The sequence below is a fragment of the Elgaria multicarinata genome, chromosome 9 (assembly GCF_023053635.1).
Source record: "Elgaria multicarinata webbii isolate HBS135686 ecotype San Diego chromosome 9, rElgMul1.1.pri, whole genome shotgun sequence".
In the NCBI taxonomy this organism is placed as follows: Eukaryota; Metazoa; Chordata; class Lepidosauria; order Squamata; family Anguidae; genus Elgaria; species Elgaria multicarinata.
The window spans coordinates 15,966,748-15,987,878 of NC_086179.1; the positions used below are offsets into that span (position 1 = coordinate 15,966,748).

The 21,131-nt window shown below is 44.4% G+C and overlaps 1 protein-coding gene across 1 annotated transcript in view; it reads left to right on the plus strand.

The window, feature by feature from the left end:
- Window positions 1-3,772: 3,772 nt before the first annotated feature.
- PLCZ1 (phospholipase C zeta 1) overlaps window positions 3,773-21,131 on the plus strand; it is a 114,939-nt gene continuing 97,580 nt past the window's right edge. The window contains exon 1 of the mRNA XM_063134521.1: window positions 3,773-3,927. Within this exon, the coding sequence (XP_062990591.1) occupies window positions 3,773-3,927 (155 nt within the window). The remainder of the gene's footprint in view (window positions 3,928-21,131) is intronic.

Genomic DNA, 21,131 nt, shown 5'->3' on the forward strand with positions numbered 1-21,131 from the left:
TCAAAAAGATTATCCTTAAATGAAGTGCTTTGGAGGAGCGGGGGTGGGGGAAGAGCATGGCCAAGGCATTCAGTTGCTATCAGTGGTATTAGCAAATGAAAGAAACCGCTCTGCATCTTTCGCTTGTCGGCTTTAACCATATTATTCTCATCTGGAGGTTTCTTTGACTGCCAGCCAGTAAAAGACTCCATTAACCCGCAAGAATAGCAGCAGCAGCAGCAATCGCTCGATTTCAAAGTAAGGGAAGTCAACCTTTGGTTGTCAAAATTAGGAATCTTTATTGAAAAAGCCGGCACAATGAAATTGGCGAGCCTGAAGTAAATATGAGGGTTCACCCAAAGTTCTGCCAAGACGTTGTTTAGCTTCGTACACAAAAGGTCACTTCTCATAATAAAAGTGACCCTGGGTCCTGCAGACTAATAACGTAACTCTGAGAGTTTCCTTACAGCTCATATAAATGCTGGTGACCGATGACCATTTCCACTGTTACTTGTTTCTCCCAAACCAACACCCTTCTGAGCCTGTTTACATCATCAAAATCCAGGGACTGTTATCGCGGGCTTAGTATCCCAGGGTTGTTATCCCGTATAGCAGATTTCCCCAAAGGCTGCTGTATAGCGTGGGTGCAGAACCCCTAGCCCAGGCTCCCATTCTGACTTCCAGGATTCTCCAGATGGCCACGTGCCCTTTCCCTGGTCCCCGTCCCTTTCCCCAACCACAAATCATTTGGTGTTATTTCTGGCTTTTGTGTAGTTTTCCCACCCACCTCCTAAAAAAAAGTTGAAATGCCTCTCCTAAGGATGAGCTGCTAGAAGGAAAACTTTTAAACTAAAACGTGTGGGTATTTGGGGTGTTTTGCCTCTGCCCCTTTTGCTTTGGCCACAATCCCTGATGGAGCACTTACTGTTCAGACAACACACTAAGCCACAGTTAGGCCGCTAACCCCTTTGCAGCAAACGGTTAGCAAGTGTGTTTAAAGCATGGTTATGCAGCCACCATGGTTAGGAATGGTTCACACGACACACTAAGCCATAATGTTTATCTCAAAATGCTTAACCACCATGGCTTAGCGGAACATCTGAACAGGGTCATACCCTATGATCATTGTCCAAGGCCCTCTTCCAAGGGAGGTTCGGAGGGTGGCTACAAGGGCGAGGGGCCTTCTTGGTGGTCCCTTCCCATTGTGAAACACTCTCTCCCCTGAGGTCCACCTGGCACCAGTGTTGTCATCCTTTCAGCACCAGGTGAACACTTTCCTCCACTCTCAGGCATCTGATAGCACATGAATCATAGAATCATAGAATAGCAGAGTTGGAAGGGGCCTACAAGGCCATCGAGTCCAACCCCCTGCTCAATGCAGGAATCCATCCTAAAGCATCCCTGACAGATGGTTGTCCAGCTGCCTCTTGAATGCCTCTAGTGTGGGAGAGGCCACAACCTCCCTAGGTAACTGGTTCCACCGTTGCACTGCTCTAACAGTCAGGAAGTTTTTCCTGATGTCCAGCCGGAATCTGGCTTCCTTTAACTTGAGCCCGTTATTCCGTGTCCTGCACTCTGGGAGGATCGAGAAGAGATCCTGGCCCCCCTCTGTGTGACAACCTTTTAAGTATTTGAAGAGTGCTATCATGTCTCCCCTCAATCTTCTCTTCTCCAGGCTAAACATGCCCAGTTCTTTCAGTCTCTCTTAATAGGGCTTTGTTTCTAAACCCCTGATAAGGTTTTGAATGGGTCCTGGGATTTTTATTGTTGATTCTGTAAAATTGCTTTACTTTTTTTGTATGTAAATAGCTTTATTGTGTTATTACATTGTATTTTTAAGGTTTTGAACTTCGTAGACTGCCCAGAGAAGTTTGGCTATTGGGTGGTATAGAAATGTAATAAGGGGGGGAAATGAAAATGAAGCTCTATTTATTTATTTATTTATTTATTTATTTATTAAAACATTTGTATCCCGCCCTATATCACAAGGATCCCAGGACAGCGTACAGATAAAACCATACAAACAATATAAAACAATACATGTACACAGCTAAAAACAAATTGAACCATTAATATGCTAATACCGGTATAGAATTTAAATCAGTAAAACCAATTAATACAATTAAAACTATGTACAGCCTTGGTGAATTTAGCCATTAAAAGCATTGTTAAAAAGCCATGTCTTAACTTGGTGCAGAAATGAAGCCAGTGCGGGCGCCAGTCGGGCCTCCAGTGGGAGGGCATTCCACAGCCGGGGTGCCACAACAGAGAAAGCCCTCTCCCACGTCCCACCATAGCGTGGCATTGAAGGGACGTAGAGGAGGGCTCCTCCAACAGATCTCAAGTCTCGGACAGGCAACATTAGGCAGAGTGAGGTGGCCACCTGTAGTGGCAGATGCTGGGGGACAGCAGCAATGATGAGATGATGGAGGACCAAACTGGGTGTGCCTCACAGCCTGCCCTGCACTACACCTAAGCTACCCTGTTACCCTCAGTTGCTGTGGAGGATGCTGTCCTGTATGTAATAGTCAACTGTCAGTCTGGTTGACTTCTGCTAAGGATGTCCACCGCCGGGAAATCTGGCCCTTTTGGGAGCCCAAGTTTTCCTGCGGTGCTCCCTGACTCGGCTTGCATTTGCAAGCCAAGCCAGGGGGTTGTTCCCAAAACCCAGAAACATTTTCAGAGTTTTTTCCTCCCTGTAAAAACCACTTTGTGCAAACTACGGCTGTAATTTGTACAAATTACGGTTGCAATTTAAGCAAATTATGGTTGCAATTTGCCAAAATTATGCCAATTACAACCCCAGTGTGCATAATCGTCACAAATTGCTTTACACACATGATAATTTAAAATAAAAATAAAGAAAGAAATCCACGAGCTGACCCAACTCAATGCAGATTGAGGCCTTAGCTAGACCTAAGGATTATCCCAGGCAAATGGAGGGGTCATCCCTGCCTGCTCCTGGGATACCCTGTGTGTCATTTGGATGCACAGGGATGATCCCGGGACGATGCCGGGATATAGGCTTGGTCTATAGTCAGGCCAGGTTGCGGAAAGACAAGCCAAAGTTGGCGGGGGTTTGGGGGAGGAGCTGACTACAGCTCAACGGACTTCAGCCGCCAGACAGATTCCTCTGACATCCATGGAATGGAGGGCATGGGTGGGTGGGTGTGTCTGGCGCCATCTTGTCCTTCATCTGAAGCAGCAAAATGTCAAGGCAAAAATAGGGATGGTGGCCTACTTGGAGCAGGGAAGAGAAAAGAGGGACAGAACAGGCACATCTAGGTCCTTGGAGAACACGATGACAATGCACTGCTGTTCTTTCTGGCCACGGGGTCTGCGTTTCTGCTTGTTGCTTGCTGTGAAGAGTCCTCTGTCTATAAAACAGTCACTGACTTTAATGAGAAGTGTATATTTTTAGCAGGCAATGTGAAGCAAAGGGTGCAAAATAAAGGGAGCGGGCAGGGACTGCGTTTTACATACTATACTGATTTATTATCGCACGGCAAGGAGTGCAAGTATATGTCATGGTATCTGGCTATATATCACTTTTTAAAAAACACTTAAAAATGAAAAGTCAGCAAAGTAACGTGATGACAAAAGTGAAAAACTGACCTGTCTCTTTTTGAGGATCTCTGCCTCCCTCCCACCCTGGCTAAACACAAGGACAGAATGACTGGCTGTCCAGTGCCCCGGTCACAGTGTTGAGAAAGGCCAGCAAGCCCTGTTTGGAGAGGCTGTGAACATTTGGGCTAGAAGGGGCCACTGATAGGGAAGGAAACGATCCGAGGACATGGAGGGACAGGTTGGTGGCCTCCTTCGGCCAAATGTTGCCCGGATCAAAGGCACGCGGCATAGCTTAGAGCAGAAACTGGCACAGGATTGGCTGTCTGGGATCACCAGGATCCAGGACCAGAAAGATTCTGGTCTGCTGTGTTATATTGGCATGTATGTGCTTCCGAAACACTTGTCTGCTGGTTAACCTGAATGTAGTGGGGTATTTGAAAGAAAAGATGAGTGGTTGGGGTGCTTAAACATTTCTGCCCCTATCAATACTCCCTCCAAATATCACCCCCATAGTCAGGCTTTCTCTGGGCACAGAGCCAGCTGGGGGTGGTAGTGTGTGTGTTTGTGTTTGTGTGTGTGTATAGTAGTTGTAGTAGTAGAACAATAATAGCGGTAGAAAGCCATTTGGGATTCGCATCATTGGGGAAATGCAGGATTGCCTTTTAATGTGTACTCCTAGCTTGTGCTGCATGTAGTTTTCTTCTTCAGGTTGAAGGAAGGAACTGGTACCCGTCCCAAAGTGCACACCATTCAAGATCTACAGTGTGTGACAACAGCTCTCTGGTGGATGAAGTGTAGTGAGATGGACCATGATCCAATGTTGTGCAACAGCTAGAAGAAGGTGTGGCCCTCCAAATGTTTTGGCCTACAATTCCCATTCCTGACAATTTGTTGTACTGGCAAGAGGTTATGGGAGTTGTATGCCCCAACAGCTGGAGGACCACAAATTGCCCACACCTAGGCCAAAGTGATGGGATTGTATGCGGAGAAACAAGGCACAATTAATCATGTGTCATGTCTGGTTTTGAACTGGACTAGGATGCAGCTGGGGATAAGATTGGTTCAGTTGTGGAAGGTGTGGTCAAAGTCAGGCTGATGGTCAGAAGGGAAGGCCAGTCTTAGGGTGCTTCTAGAAGGAAGGGTTTTAGGATTGCTAGTCTAAAAGCAGAATTCCCATTGATTGTCCATACTTTATTGGGATCTCCAGTGTGATGCCCATGGGCACCAATATATGCCACCGGAGATCTCTCTTGGCATCCACTAGGCTCCCTGTCCCTCCTATTTTTAAAAATCCTTTTTTAACAACAACAACAACCCCTCTGGATCGAGGCGGGGAACAACATAGAATACAAAATATTATAAAATACATAAAACTGATTAAAACATATAAAAACTAATACATTTTTAATGTCATGTCTAGCCCTGCTCCCCTGGGTTGGAAGAAGGTGTTTCAAGTGATCAGTCAGAATCAGACTCTGAAGTAGAGGAGTCGGTGCCAGAAACAGGCCAGCCTGTACCAGTGGGGGAGAAAGCTCTCACGGGCTCTTCACCAGGTAGAAGTGAACCCTCTCCAGAGCTTATCTTGTCAAGGGCAAATAATACAGTCAGTGGGAAGTGATCATTCTTCTGGAGAAGAGAGCACGGACAGGTTAGCCGATCCTAGAGTACGCCGCAGACTAAATCGGGTGGAGCTAAACGAAGGTGAGAGAAAGTCAGCCTGGCTGGTGTCCCGTCAGAACTAGTCTCTCTGAAGTTAATGTGTCTTGGAAAAGGGCTTTCCATTCTTCTTGAAAAGACAACTGTCTCGCTTAGTTCGCACAGTTCTGCCTAGGGGAAAGTTCCTAGGGATTAGACTCTCTTCAGGTGGGAAGAAATGTTTATTGTGTCAATAAAACTTTGTGGATTGCTTAGAAGGCCTCGTTAATGTCTCCCAAGAAGGCAAGAGGTTTTGAGAAACATGACAATTAAAATAACAGCCAGACATCTTAAAATTTGACTGGGTAGGCCTGCCGGAAGAGATCATTTTACACTGGGAGCTTGCCATGCTGCAAAGCAAAATGCTGCCCTGGAGCGCCATCTTTATTTGGATTCAAATAAAGAATCTCAGTTTCCATCTTTGCCTTGTACTTAAGTTCTTGGACAAGCTCCTTATCTTGTAGTGTCACCAATTTGCCTTCTGAGAAATGATTTTTTCATCCCCTGAGAGGCCGTGCCCACCGTGGCATCCATTTTATGAATGGGCAAGCCATTTTGTGGGTTGCATGGCAGCCATTTTGTGAGAGTGCCCAAGACACTATCAAAACTCCAAATATGTCCACCAACCCAAAAAGACTGGGCAACCCTGTGTGACATAGTGGCACAACATACCGAAGTGAGCAATATTGTTCCCTCCTCTTTTCTCCCAATGCACCTTATTTGTTTATTTTTAACCTGCGTTTGGAGGTGTGTCAACCTGTTCTGGATGGGGTTACACTCCCTCTGAAAGACTGTGTTCGCAGCTTGGGGGTGCTTCTGGATCCATTGCTCCAAATGACAGCCCACAGTATTATTATTATTATTTTATTTATTTATATAGCACCATCAATGTACATGATGTACATAAATGCGACGGCCAGGAGTGCCTACTATCAGCTTCGGCTGATACGCCAGCTGCACCCATTCCTAGAGTTAGAAGACCTAAAGACTGTAGTGCATGCACTGGTAACTTCGAGGCTCGACTTCTGCAATGCGCTCTACATAGGGCTACCTTTGTGCCTAGTATGGAAACTTCAACTAGTTCAAAATATGGCAGCCAGGTTGGTCACCGGTACACCTAGGGGTGACCACATTACACCAGTTTTAAAATTTCTTCACTGGCTGTCAATTAGTTTCCGGGCAAAGTATAAAGTGTTGGTTATCACCTTTAAAGCCCTACATGGTTTGGGTCCAGGCTACCTGCGGGATCACCTTCTCCTGTACAATCCGACCCGCACACTCAGGTCCTCTGGGAAGAATTTACTCCAGCCAACAAAAACAAGGCTGACAACTATTACCCAGAGGACCCTCTCTTCTGCCGCTCCCAGTTTGTGGAATGGCTTGCCAAGAGAGATTTGTCAACTTAACAGTCTTCTGGATTTTAAGAAAGCTATAAAGACTGATCTCTTCCGGCAGCCTACCCAGTTGAATTTTAAGATGCCTTTTGATAATGTATTAGTTTTAAATGTTTTAATTATATGTATTTTATGGCATTTGCATTTATGTTGTACTCCGCCTCGATCCGGAGGAAGAGGTGGGTAACAAATAAATATATTCTTATTCTTATTATTTCATTTTAGTTTTTTTGAAACGGCCTGCAGTACAGGATAAGTGGTTGCAGCCTTACTTCCCATTAAGCATGATTACAATGGGGTTATAAATCCTGGTCAGTTTCACAACCCAGCTAGGAAAGTTGCTTTTTTCTCATCAATTTCAAACCTGTCCCTTGTATTTTTCTTTTTGCATTTTAATACTTTTATTATTTTTCTACAGAAACACATGGGGAAATGGGAAAAAATACAGTATACATAACACCACATACAATACATCTATTAAAAAACATACATATACATAAGGCTATACTCCATTTGAAGCAATCTTCATGTCAGACGACGGCTGTCAATTATAACTAGCCAGCCAGCTCAGGATTACATAAAAATGAAAAGGCCACAAGAAAAACAAACACAAGTTATATGTAGAATGTATTTTTCTGATCAGTTTCACAGCCAGGCTAAAAAACCACAGGATTTTGTTACATATTCATCTCCACCCCACCTCCCATGAAGGGGCTGTTTTGAGTCGCTATTTTCAAACATTGTTTCTTCAAAGAGAGAAAAGAAGGCAGCAGTTCTGTGTCAGTTGGGCATTCCTATCTCTTTTTCAAAATAACAACGATAAAATAAAAATAGGCAGCTCTTGAGCAATTTCAGATAGTTCCTATTCTAGCATAGTGACATTTTGATTTTTAAAAACAAATAAACACACTGATAGAACACCAGTCAGAAGACTGCAGTCTTACAGCCAGATCAATCACATTTACTCCAAAGTAAGCGCTGCTGTGTTCAATGGGATCTCGCTCTTTTTCGAAAGCTTAGAGAAGCCTTAGAAGAGGGGGAGGGGAGGAGAGGGGGAGGGACATATCCAACATGTGATTCCCCAGACTCCTCCCACTGTTTTTCAATCACACATTTTCCTGTCTACAAGCTTCATCACACCAGCGTTATACTGTGCAATCACTGTGAATTGCATGCAAAGGACTCTGAAATTTTCCAGTTTATAATCTGCTTTGACTGTGAACCACTCCCATGCATCCTGCTTTAATGCGGCAGGGTCTTGCTATTTACTATTTTACTCTGTACAGCACCATGTACATTGATGGTGCTATATAAATAATAATAATAATAATAATAATAATAATAATAATAATAATAATAATAAAAGACCCGACCTATTTTGCTACCTCTTTAGGAGCGAATCAATTGTTGTTTTCCGAGCGGCCACTGGGGGCACAGGAGGCGGATTTGATATGTTTAAAGTACAAATTAAACAAATGCTTACATCTGCGTAAGTTTTAAAGATAAAGACATCAAAAATTGGCACAGTGATAGATATTAAGGAGAGCTTTAAGCATACCAAATTTGAAAGAGATCGAGTCATCCATTGATTTCTAATGATTTTTTACATTTCCCCCCTTAAATCCTTTTCCTGGTATGCAAAGGATCTTGGGAGCGCTGCCGCCAGGGGGGGTGAGATTCAGCTAACAACAACGACAACAGCTTTATGCTACAGGGGATAATTCAAGGGAAACAGGTACGTGAGATGAGGATAGCAATCTACTGAAAAATTGCATCGCTGCTCCACTCTTTCTCTCCTTGCTGGATCTGTTGAAGTTAGAAAGAAGATGGAGGCAGCACTGCGAAAACACAGGCTGATTACAAATGAAGCGTGACTTCATCTGGACCCCCTGTAAAATTCTGTGATCAAATGGCACAACAACAATTGCACAACAACAACAATCACCACTTGGAAGCGCCCTTAGCAGCAGGCTGCTCCGATAATGAGCTGACTTGTCCTCAAGTTTTTATTTTTATAGAGCCAAGCGGTCATGTGCCAGTGGGCTTGTGGACTCATCTGATAAGGCCATCGAGTCCAACCCCCTGCTCAATTCAGGAACCCACCTTAAAGCACCCCTGACAGATGGTTGTCCAGCTGCCTCTTGAAGGCCTCTAGTGTGGGAGAGCCCACAACCTCCCTAGGTCATTGGTTCCATTGTCGTGCTGCTCTAACAGTCAGGACGTTTTTCCTGATCTCCAGCTGTAATCTGTATCTTGCAGTCTGTGATGATAGAGAAGATTCTCTTTTCATGCTGGAACTGCAGCCCTTGATCTCTAAGGCCTAACTGCCTGGGCTCTGGGAGCAGCTGAGCATGGTGTGTGTGTGTGTGTGAAGAGATATAGCATAAGAGACTAGCTGCCCTGGTTTGAGATTCACCCAGGGACCTTCTGTGGCATGGTTGTGACATGCACTGAACAGACTTTGGCTTCTCGCAGCCTTGCCTGCTTCAATGGTTAAAATGCCGCTCTCGCGTTCTTTGGTGGAAGGACAAAATAAAACAGAAATGCAATAAATAATTGCCACTCGTGTCAAGACATTCTCCGTTCCACTTACATGGAAGTCTGTGTAGCTCTATAAACACTTTATAGAGCTATAAATGATTTAAAGAGCTACTTAAACCAATCTGGATATCATTTTCCATAGAAGAGAGTAGCCAATAACAGACGGATCTCTGGGATTGAACCATACCACCCCCCTGTCATTTCCTATCACACCATTCAGTCGGCCTGTGGGAAGCTACCAACGTGGGGAAATATTGCTCCCCCCACTTTGCACAATACTGAGAGTAGGAAAACACAACATCCCACTTCACCCCACTCCATGCAGTATTGAATGCAGTGGAGGCAGGTGGCTCTGAAGTCTGTGGGGCAGTGATTCCGCTCCGGATTTCAGTCAAACCATCAAATGATTGGTGGCTGGAGCAAAGGGGTGGCACTATTGCAAGGGGCATGGCCTTTGGGGAAACTCCAGAGAGGCGGATTTGGCCCCCGGGCCTGAGGTTCTGCACCCCTGCAATAAATAAATACACTATGTTTATATTGTTTATGTTTCCGTGCATGTCGCAGAATTCTGGAAATTAATTTTCGATGGGCGGAAATTCCTAACATTGTCCTTCGGCTGTGCACTTCCATCATGGGAAAAATCTCAGGCTAGGCAAATAACGTTCCTTCCTTCTGACAGGAATCTTAATTATATTGTCGCCGTGCGTGGCTTCCTTGAAATAAGCCCCTGTTTCACATCGCTGGTGCCGGGCCAGGCCTAATTTGCATGGTGATCAGATTCCAGCCTCCCCCCGCCCGCTCTTAAATCCTACATGGCCCTTGAATAAACTCGCTGAAATTCATAATGCTGGACTAGCAGAGAATCACATGTCGCTACAAAAGATTACGAAACAGGCCCAGAATAAGTAACGATCAGCTCGTGAGCCCTTCATGTTGACATTTTTTCACAGGAGACCAACATGAAAGGCAAGACAGAGAGCCTCCTTGCTTCCGGGGAGGACGCAGTTCAGTAGGAAGATCGAGTGTTCCCAAAATCCGGTGACAGGCTGCCATCATCGGCTGCGGGGAGAATAAAGTCATCCTCTGCTAAGCGAGCCGTCATACTGCGCCCGAGGTGCTGACAGAGTCCTTCTTCAAGTCGCTTCGCAAGCGGCGTTCTTCAGAGAAGACGCTGTCGATCTGGCATCTGTCTTTCCCATGCTAAGTGACAGAAGTTTTGGCTGCTAGGATCGCAGAGAGAACTCTTGCCCCAAACCAGCCTCTTGTTATAAATCATGGGAGAGGAGCTGGCGTTAAACGTATGAGTCAGTTGCTATGAAAACAACCACCAAGGGTCTAGGCGTGTGGCACCACACAGGCCCAAACACTTAATTTGACATATATTTATCTATTTTATTTGTGCCTCACCTTTCTACCAAGAAAAACGGCTCCCACGGCAGCTTACGATCGGAAATAAAACTTCATTAAACAATAATAAAACAAATGACTTAAAATGCAAATTAAAACGCAGCGATAACAGAATAAAAATAGCACCTGTCCCAACAGACTCACTTAGTGAGTCTTGAATGAAGAGGTCTTTGCCTGAGGCAGAAGGACAGCAGAGAGGGAGGAAGCGTAACTTCCCTCAGCAAGGGGTTTCCACAGCCTGGGAGCAGCCACTGAGAAGGCCGTCTCTCACACCACCAACAAACACGCCTCTGTAGGCAGCGGTATTGAAAGAAGCGCATCTCCTGAAGAACTTAAACCTCAGTAGGCTTGTAGGGGAGAAGGCAGTCTTCCATGTAGACTGGTCCCAAGCCATGTAGGGCTTTATAGCTCATAACCATCACTTTGAATTTTGTCCGTAAACAGACCGGTAGCCAGTGAAACTGTTGTCACAAGGGAGTCACGTGCTCCCTGTAAGTGGCCCCTGTCAGCAATTTGGCTGCAACATTCTGGACCAGATGAAGTAACTGAACAACTTCCAAAGGCAGACCCATTTAGAGTGGGTTATAGTAATCCAAGTGGGATGTAAATAAGGCTTGCGTAACTGTGGCCAGATCAAAGATCTCCAGGAATGGGCACAGCGGGCGCCCTAGCTTCAACTGTGCAAACAAACTCCTGGCTGCTACTGAAACCTGGTTCAGGGCTGAGTCCAAAAATACACCCAAACTGCAAGCCTGACATTTCAAGGGGAGTATAACCCCACCTAGCACAGGCTGAATCCCTACTCCCCTATCTGCCTTTTGACTAACCCAGAGCACCTCTGTCTTGTCTGGATGAAGCTTCAGTTTGTTTGCCCTCATCCAGTATCCGTCACCAATATCAGACCCCAATTTAGAACTAGCACAGCTTTCTTGGATTTTGATGAAAAGGTGAGATAGGTAGACATAGGCACCAACATGCCATTGAAGGTGGAGGAAGAGAGTGGGGTGATTTCCTTCCTGCCCCTGCTAGAGTGGCAAAATGACTTTGCACAGCCCAGCCCAGCCCAGCCCAGCCCAGCCCAGCCAGAAACAGGGGAGGAACCATAGCTCGGTGGTGTAGGACATGCTTTGCCCACAGAAGGCCCCAGGGTCACTCCTGGCTATCTCCAGTTAGAAGGGTCAGGTAGCAAGTGTTGCCTGCTTGGGACTGTGGAGAGCTGCTATCAGTCAAAGTAGGCAATACTGGCCTGGATGAACAAATAGTCTGAACTAGAATCTGGGTACATCTTGAGGAGGGGTTTGCCACAGGGTGGATCCACAGAGGCAGCAGGTCGTCTATATGACGCAGCCGCAATCGCAAAGCGAGGCAAACCCCCGAAGCTCCGCTTTTTAAAAGTTGGCTACTTACCACAAGTTTTCCCTCTCCGCAAGGCACAGAAGTGCATCTGCAGTCTGTCGCCATCCCCGGCATTGCGCCGGAGGCGTGTCCCAGCCAATGCCTCACCCTGATTGGTCACCCAGTTGGGACAAGGGGAGGGGCTGGCCAGTGAGCTGGATGGCCACTGGACCGCTTCCGCAGACCATCACTTGAAAAAAAAAAGTTAAAAATTAAAGTTAAAAAAATTAAAGAACTGGAGGAGAGAGAAACTGGGGAAGGGGCATCACCGAACGGCTGCTGGGCCACCTCCGCACCTCTGCGGACCATCGTTTAAAATAATAAATAAATAAATAAATGGGGGTGGACGTGCAGAGCTGGAGCGACCCGTTCCTCCCTCCCTCCCTGCTTATTATTTATTTATTTATTTATTTATTTATTTATATAGCACCATCAATGTACATGGTGCTGTACAGAGTAAAACAGTAAATAGCAAGACCCTGCCACATAGGCTTACATTCTAATAAAATCATAATAAAACAAGGAGGGGAAGAGAATGCAAACAGGCACAGGGTAGGGTAAACAGGCACTGGGTAGGGTAAAACTAACAGTATAAAGTCAGAACAAAATCAAGTTTTAAAAGCTTTAGGAAAAAGAAAAGTTTTTAGCTGAGCTTTAAAAGCTGCGGTTGAACTTGTAGTTCTCAAATGTTCTGGAAGAGCGTTCCAGGCATAAGGGGCAGCAGAAGAAAATGGACGAAGCCGAGCAAGGGAAGTAGAGACCCTTGGGCAGGCGAGAAACATGGCATCAGAGGAGCGAAGAGCACGAGCGGGGCAATAGTGTGAGATGAGAGAGGAGAGATAGGAAGGAGCTAGACAGTGAAAAGCTTTGTAGGTCAACAGGAGAAGTTTATATTGGATTCTGAAGTGAATTGGAAGCCAATGAAGAGATTTCAGAAGTGGTGTTACATGGTCAGAGCGGCGAGCCAAGAAGATGATCTTAGCAGCAGAGTGGTGAACAGAAACCAACGGACTGATGTGAGAAGAAGGAAGGTCAGTGAGAAGGTTGCAGTAGTCCAACCGAGAAATAACCAATGCATGAACAAGAGTCTTGGCAGAAGAGACAGACAAAAATGATCGAATCCTGGCAATATTATACAGGAAAAAACGACAGGATTTAGCTACTGCCTCAATATGAGGAATAAAGGAGAGCGAGGAATCAAATATAAAGCCAAGACTATGAGCTTCCTTGACTGGAGTAAGTGTAACATCATTGACAGTAAGAGAGAATGAGAGATGAGGAGAAGGTTTAGGAGGAAAAACAAGCAATTCAGTCTTTGCCATATTAAGTTTCAAACGATGATGAAGCAACCAAGCTGAGATATCTGAAAGACATACCGAGATACGATCGTGAACATCAGGAGAAAGATCCGGAGATGAAAGATATAATTGTGTATCATCGGCATACAGATGATATTGGAGGCCATGAGATTGAATAAGATTACCCAAGGGGAACAACTGCTGTTGTTTTTTTCTTTTCATTTAGCTGTAAATGTGAAGCTTTGGATTTAGATTTTAAAAAAAAGAACCAAAAAAGGCTGCCCCGCCGAGCACATGTGCAATGTCCCATGGTGCGCATGGGCTTGGGTGCATGGGCAACGGGGTGGGTGGGCAGCGACTCCTTCACACAAAACCCACACTTGCGCTCCTTCCCGTGCAGATAACGGGAAGACGCACCAATCCGGGCGTTTGAGGCCTCGGGTCGCAGATGCGACGCCGTCAAGACATGCACCAAGGCATCTTTCTATGTTCAAGAAGGACCAGAATGAAGACTGTAAGACCAACCAGCAAGTCCCAAGGCTTGCAGTCTCCAGACCCACCATGCTCTCCCTTGCCTCTGGATTGGTAATTTGGGTACTGGCCACTGGTTTCCAGTCACTAACCATCATCCTATGTACTTTAGAGTTGTAGGAATAAACCAAAGGATCAATCTGTATGGAGATATTTTCCTAGATGTCTGTGATTGTACTTTATAGTAAAGAGGGGTTATTTTACAACTCAAATAAAATAAATATGATTAATTTGCGATTTTTATACACTTGTCGTTTGAGGTGGAAGTTTTTCTAAGACTCAGAAGTGAAGAATTTATGCTGTTCAGTCCAGGACACATAAAACATACATCAAAATTATTAGCTATTCAGTAAATATTCTAAATATATATTTTGCAGAGTTGCAGTGTCAGTATTCTAGGTAGTGGCCTAAACGATAAATAAGAAACACTCTTTTTATCCATGTAATTTTGGGCTGCCTTAGCAAGACAGACTAATGACGGTGAATTTGTTGCCAGTAATGTTCAGGGTTGCCCTGCAACACACAAACCGTTTGCGGTGTAATCGTGAAAGATAAAACTCCTTATAGAGACCTGATTCTCAAGCTACTTTTAAAAGACGTAGGTGAACTTCAGGGATTCTTAAAATGTGAAAATGCCATAATAAAAAGTGCAATATATTTGTCTCTTCGGGAGTCAAAACCTATGCAGGCTTCCAGAAATGGTACTAAAATTGGCTTGGCTTTTCTCTACAATACTTTCAGAAATGATGTAGGGTATGCTATTTGATAGCCTAGTCCTAAGCATGTTTACTTGGATCTAAGTCCTACTGAATTAAATGGGCTTATTTATTTATATATTGCATTTTAATAGCCGAAGCTCTCTGGGCGGTTTTGAGTGAACATACTTAGGGACCGCTGGGGGTAGGGTGCTTGCTTCCATTTTAAGTCTTCCCAAGAGGAAGACGTTATGAGAGGCAGTAAGCCTATATACATCATTTTCTGGAGAACATGGGTGTTAGGGTGCTGTTGCACCTATATCTTGCTTGTGGGTCATAAGAACATAAGAAGAGCCATGCTGGATCAAACCAAGGGTCCATCTAGTCCAGCACTCTGTTCACACAGTGGCCAACCAGCTGTTGACTTGGGACCCACAAGCAGGACGTGGTCAACAGCATCCTCCCACCCATGTTCCCCAACAACTAGTATATACAGGCTTACAGCCTCTGATACTGGAAGTTGCAGATAGTCATCAAGGCTAGCAGCCACTGATAGCCTTCTCCTCCAGCTGCTTGGTCACTGTGTGGTCTGATATAGCGTGGCTCTGTGGTTAGTTACACAATAAGGCTGCAATCCCATAGGTACTTACCTGGGAGTAAGCCCCATTGTTTCTGGGCAGGCATACTTAGGAATGCATTGTAAAAGTATAATGTGTGAACTGATATAAACTTTGTTGGATTACTCTAATGTTTGCCCCAAACTGCTATACAGGCCTTCTTTTTCTGCCTTTGATTAAAGCTACACATTATGTAGGAGCAGTTGTGTGTCACTTTGGTGTTCCATGTTGTTTAATTAGTGGTGGTGGTCATGTTAGCAGCCTTAAAAGAATGAAATAGATTTTAAACTGAAAATCCTTTGTAGATCGCGATGGAGGGATTGTCCCAATTCTGCGCTGAGGATCACTAGGAAAGGAATCAAAAATAAAAATGTCAATATCATAATATACTTATTATGGTGTGAGCGCACGTGGAATACAGTGTCTAGTTCTGATCACCACACCTAAAAAAAGGATATTGTAGAGGAGGGATCCCCAAATGTTTTGGACCCATGGGCGCATTTGGTAATTTGTAATACTGTTGTGGGCACCACCACAAAATGCCTAAACAGTGGATCACTGCTTTGGCATCCAGCTGTCATGTCTATGGATCTTAGGTTGTGTCATCATCAAACGGATATTTATTTGGATATTTGTTCCACTTTTGTTTGCAGCACATGTATATTTGCTAGAAAGTTGTATGTATTTCATACAAATCCATGTACGTATATTAAAAAAATAGGGAGAAAAATCTAGGAGTCTGCAGACTCCACACTGGAGACTCATTCATGGGTGCCATTGGAGGAGCCCATGGGCACCGTGGTGTCTGGGGGTGCCATGTTGTAGAGCTAGGAAAGTTGTAGGAAAGGGCAACCAAAATGATGAATGGCTTGGGGCAACTCCCATATATGGAAAGGTGATAATATTTGGGGCTTTTTAGCTTCGAAAAAATGGTAAATAAGGGGGGACATGATAGAAATGTATAAAATTTTGCATGTTGGAGAGGAAGTGGAAAAGGAGATGTTTCTTTTTCATAATATTAAAACATGGGGTCATCCCATAAAGCTGATTGGTGGGAGATTCACGACAGATAAAAGGAAGGACTTCTTCGCACAGCGCATAGTTAAACTATGGATTTATAGTGATGTGCGCCAACTTGGACAGCTTTAAAAGAGGATTGGACAAATCCTGGAGGAGAAGGCTGTCAATGGCTAGCTCCAGTATCAGAGGCAGGATGCCCACGTACACCACTTGCTGGGTGGGAGGGTGCTGTTGCACCGTGTCCTGCTTGTGGGTCCCTGGTCGACAGCTGGTTGGCCACTGTGTGGACAGAGTGCTGGACAAGATGGACCTTTGGTCTGATCCAGCAGGGATCCTCTTAAGCTGTTAAAGCTTCAGTTCAGAAATGTCCATGGAAATCTAGAGGTGGTGGGTCTGGCACCCCTCAGTTTAATGGTAAAGCACTGTATACTTTGGGGATAAGCATGTTTGGTGATCTACACTCTCCAGCCGTCAGGTTTTACAGTGGGAAATAAAGCCGGGAGACATGTCTAATGGGTTGTGTGCATGAAACCAGAAAGAGCTGCTAAAATTATTTCCCCCCCTCTCTCTTATGTCTCTGTATAGTTTATGCATTAAGTGTATCTTTAAAAATAACCCGACATAATCTTTCTGTTTATGAGGCAATAACTATTTGAAACTAAATAAAATCTAAGGCGGAAAGCTGAGGGGAATCACTGACTCATGGCGTGGTTATTACCAAGTGAGAAAGGATTTATGATTATACGGAAATAGGCTTTTTGTTCCCTTCCTTTGATCGAACTGCTTCTCATCATTATCTCTTTGCTGAATGGCTTGTCTCTCTAAAGTGCTTTTGGCGTATTCACCCAATACAACCGATGGGTGCTCTGGGCTTTTGCACAGGGATGGCTCCGGAGCCAAAGTTAGGGAAGTAACTTCGGACTGGTTGCTAGGAGACAGAAACACCTTTCATTGTCTTCCGGGGTGGGGGGGTGGGGGGCAGTCTCAAAAGAGCTGAAGAGGAAGCAGGAGGTGGTAATGATCTTCTGAACCCCATTTTACAGTCTTTTCCTGGTCACCCAACTGAATTCCTAATGTCCCTATTACATCAGGGCTCAGACAAGTCAATCACTGAGCAAGTGGCCAAGTTTTTGAACTTGGCCATTTCTATCAGATCCCCTATAATTACTTGTCGCTTTAATAGTTAAATATATGCTCAGTTCTTTGTATGTAACTTTTGCTGGAATGGTCTATAGGGTGACCATATGAAAAGGAGGACAGGGCTCCTGTATCTTTAACAGTGGCATAGAAAAGGCAATTTCAGCAGGTGTCATTTGTATATATGGAAAACCTGGTGAAATTTCCTCTTCATCAAAACAGTTAAAGGTGCAGGTACCCTGCCCTCTTTTAAATCTGGTCACTCTAGTATAGCTCCTGCACCTTTAACTGCTGTGATGAAGAGGGAATTTCACCAGGTTCTCAATATATACAAATGACACCTGCTGAAACTGCCTTTTCTATGCAACTGTTAAAGATACAGGAGCCCTATCATCCTTTTCATATGGTCACCCTACTATTGACTGCAATAAAATTGTTGTTGTTGTTATGAGGTGGTAATCAGCTGGGCAGGGTGGGTGTTGGCTAAGAAGCATCATGTAAGGGCTAAATGCAGTTAGGTCAAGAAGGATTCCCTTGGGGCTTGGCCAGGTGCTTAGCCCGGGAGGGGATAGAGCAAAGCTGAGTTCTATTTAACCTCCTTATCTCTATTTGAAGTCTGAGCGAGATCCTTCAGCCAAAGAGATTCTGGGTTCCTGTTAGAGTGACCATATGAAAAGGAGGACAGGACTCCTGTATCTTTTAACAGTTACATAGAAAAGGGCATTTCAGCAGGTGTCATTTGTATACATGGAGCACCTGGTGAAATTCCCTCATCATCACAATGGTTAAAGCTGCAGGAGCCCTGCCCTCTTTTGTATCTAGTCTTAGAGTATCTGTATACTCTCACCTTACCTATTCAACTTGTATGCAGAACACATCATGCGACGTGCTGGGCTTGACGAATCCAAGGCTGGAGTTAAAATTGCAGGAAGAAACATTAACGATCTCAGATATGCAGATGACACCACTTTGATGGCTGAAAGCGAGGAGGAACTGAGGAGCCTTATGACAAAGGTGAAAGAAGAAAGTGCAAAAGCTGGGTTGCAGTTAAACCTCAAAAAAAACCAAGATTATGGCAACCAGCTTGATTGATAACTGGCAAATAGAGGGAGAAAACGTGGAGGCAGTGACAGACTTTGTATTTCTGGGCGCAAAGATTACTGCAGACGCTGACTGCAGACAGGAAATCAGAAGACGTTTACTTCTTGGGAGGAGAGCAATGACAAATCTCGATAAAATAGTTAAGAGCAGAGACACCACACTGACAACAAAGGTCTGCATAGTTAAAGCAATGGTATTCCCCGTAGTAACCTATGGCTGCGAGAGCTGGACCATAAGGAAAGCTGAGCGAAGGAAGATAGATGCTTTTGAACTGTGGTGTTGGAGGAAAATTCTGAGAGTGCCTTGGACTGCAAGAAGATCAAACCAGTCCATACTCCAGGAAATAAAGCCAGACTGCTCACTTGAGGGAATGGTAGTAAAGGCAAAACAGAAGTACCTTGGCCACATAATGAGAAGACAGGATACCCTGGAGAAGAGGCTGATGCTAGGGAAAGTGGAAGGCAAAAGGAAGAGGGGCCGACCAAGGGCAAGATGGATGGATGATATTCTGGAGGTGACAGACTTGACCTTGGGGGAGCTAGGGGTGGCGACAGCCGACAGAAAGCTCTGGTGTGGGCTGGTCCATGAAGTCATGAAGAGTCTGAAACAACTGAACGAATAAACAACAACACTCTAGTATAACTCCTATAGCTGATGTGATGAAGAGGGAGTTTCACCAGGTGCTGCATGCATACAAATGACACCTGCTGAAATTCCCTTTTCTATGCAACTGTTAAAGATACAGGAGCCCTGATGGCCTTTTAATATGGTCATTATTCCTGTTGTAATCTCTCCCCACCCCCACATCTTGGCAGTCATATGAATAAAGACAAACAGTAAGGGTCATAGGTTTCTAGGGTGGCCATGTGTCCTCTTTTACAGAGGAGAGATCTCTATTTGAAGGGCTGCTAGAGGACCATCCTCTGTTTGAGGACATCCTCCAATTGAGGAGCTGCTCAGACCAAGCCCAGTTTATAGATAAACCATCCAAAGAGACAGCTGGGCCTTGAAATTGCCCATCAACAGCACCTGCACAGCAGACTGAGTAAAGTACACAGGTCACCACATCACATTCTTTCACACTATGGTGAGAGGTACTGTATTGCTATTGAAAATATCATAATTATTTCTAGATTTGTATCTTCACCTATAAATTAGCATATGCAAATTTTATGCAAAATTGTGTCCCCTTTTGGGGTGATGCATTTCCTCTTTTTTGGCAGTTCATAAGTAGCCCGCGTAGCCACTTGTCAACTGTAGTTAAAACAGTAATTTTCATGCATTTTACCCATAGGGAACCTTTTTTTTACATAGATACTTGGGAGTGTATAGATGAATGAACTCTGGATATTAAGTTATTTGGGGTAGTCATACAATGCAAAAGGACAGATTTGGCAGTGGTGGGTTGTTGTTGTTGTGTGTGTTTTGGCTTATTGCACTGAACAGTTTAGGTAGCTATTCCACCCCCTACCCACCCCAGAAGCCTGATAACCTGTTTGATTTTTCCTAGGGGATTTTCAAGTAGTGAACCTGAAGGGGCCTTGGGAAAAATTGAAGTGGGCTGAATGGGTTTCCAAGGTTATTAAGCTGGTCGGCATATTTGGAATTTTCAGGGCGTGTTGTAGGTGCTCTCACAAAATGGAAGCCAAATGCAGCCTACCAACTTTGTTTGGGAGTTTGATACATTTCTTTATTTTGCTGCCTCTGTCCTAAGATTGCAACTACTGGGTGTGGGCGGGGTGGTTTCCAGCACTGGATAGGCCAAAAAGCATGGCTAGTGTGCTGCATTTATTACATAAGAACATATGAGCCATGCTGGATCAGACCAAGGGTCCATCTAGTCCAGCACTCTGTTCACACAGTGGTCGACCATCTGTTGACCGGGCGGGGGGGGATCTACACTACTGCTTTAAAGCACTTTATAACAGTTTTGACAACTGTTGGGGCCCAGGACACACTGCATATACAGGTTTCAAAACGTTTTCAAAGCACTTTAAAAGCAGTAGTGTAGATCCCCCCCAGGAACCCACAAGCAGGGCATGAATGCAAAAGCAACCTCCCACCCATGTTCACCAGCAATTGGATAATATAGGCTTACTGCTCTGATACTGGATATTATTATTATTATTATTATTATTATTATTATTATTATTATTATTATTATTATTATTATAATTTATATAGCACCATCAGTGTACATGGTGCTGTACAGAGTAAAACAATAAAATAGCAGGTTGCAAGTCATGCAGGCTGGCTCTTGTGGTTCACCGTGAATTGTTAGTAACGTGCTAAATAGTAATTGAAAATGAGATGCTTTGACATTGCCTTAAATAGAACAATAACTTGTACGTAACAAGAATAACACCAGGCCTGGTGTCCCTTCTCTGTGTTCCCACTTTTAGTATTTGTCTTGTCTGTCTGCGATTTAAGGTTCAGATTTCACCTTCCTCTGAAGCGTATACACCTCTAGCAAGAGAAAGTGGCAGATGCTTATATCAAGCCCTGGATATGCCATGCAGAGGTGAATGAGCCGACAGATATATCTATAGCCTAGGCTGTCAGCTGTGTTGAAAAAGAGCCTCACTGCATGCATGAAATGTGCTAAATCATTCTTGGCATTTCAACAGGGCAAGATGAAGCTGAAAGCCCTTTCTGCTTATGTGATGGAGCCAACTTCAGCCTACCAAGCAAACAAAAAACGTAAGCTGAACGGCATCAACAGATAGGTAAATCACAGTGCAGGTATACCTAACA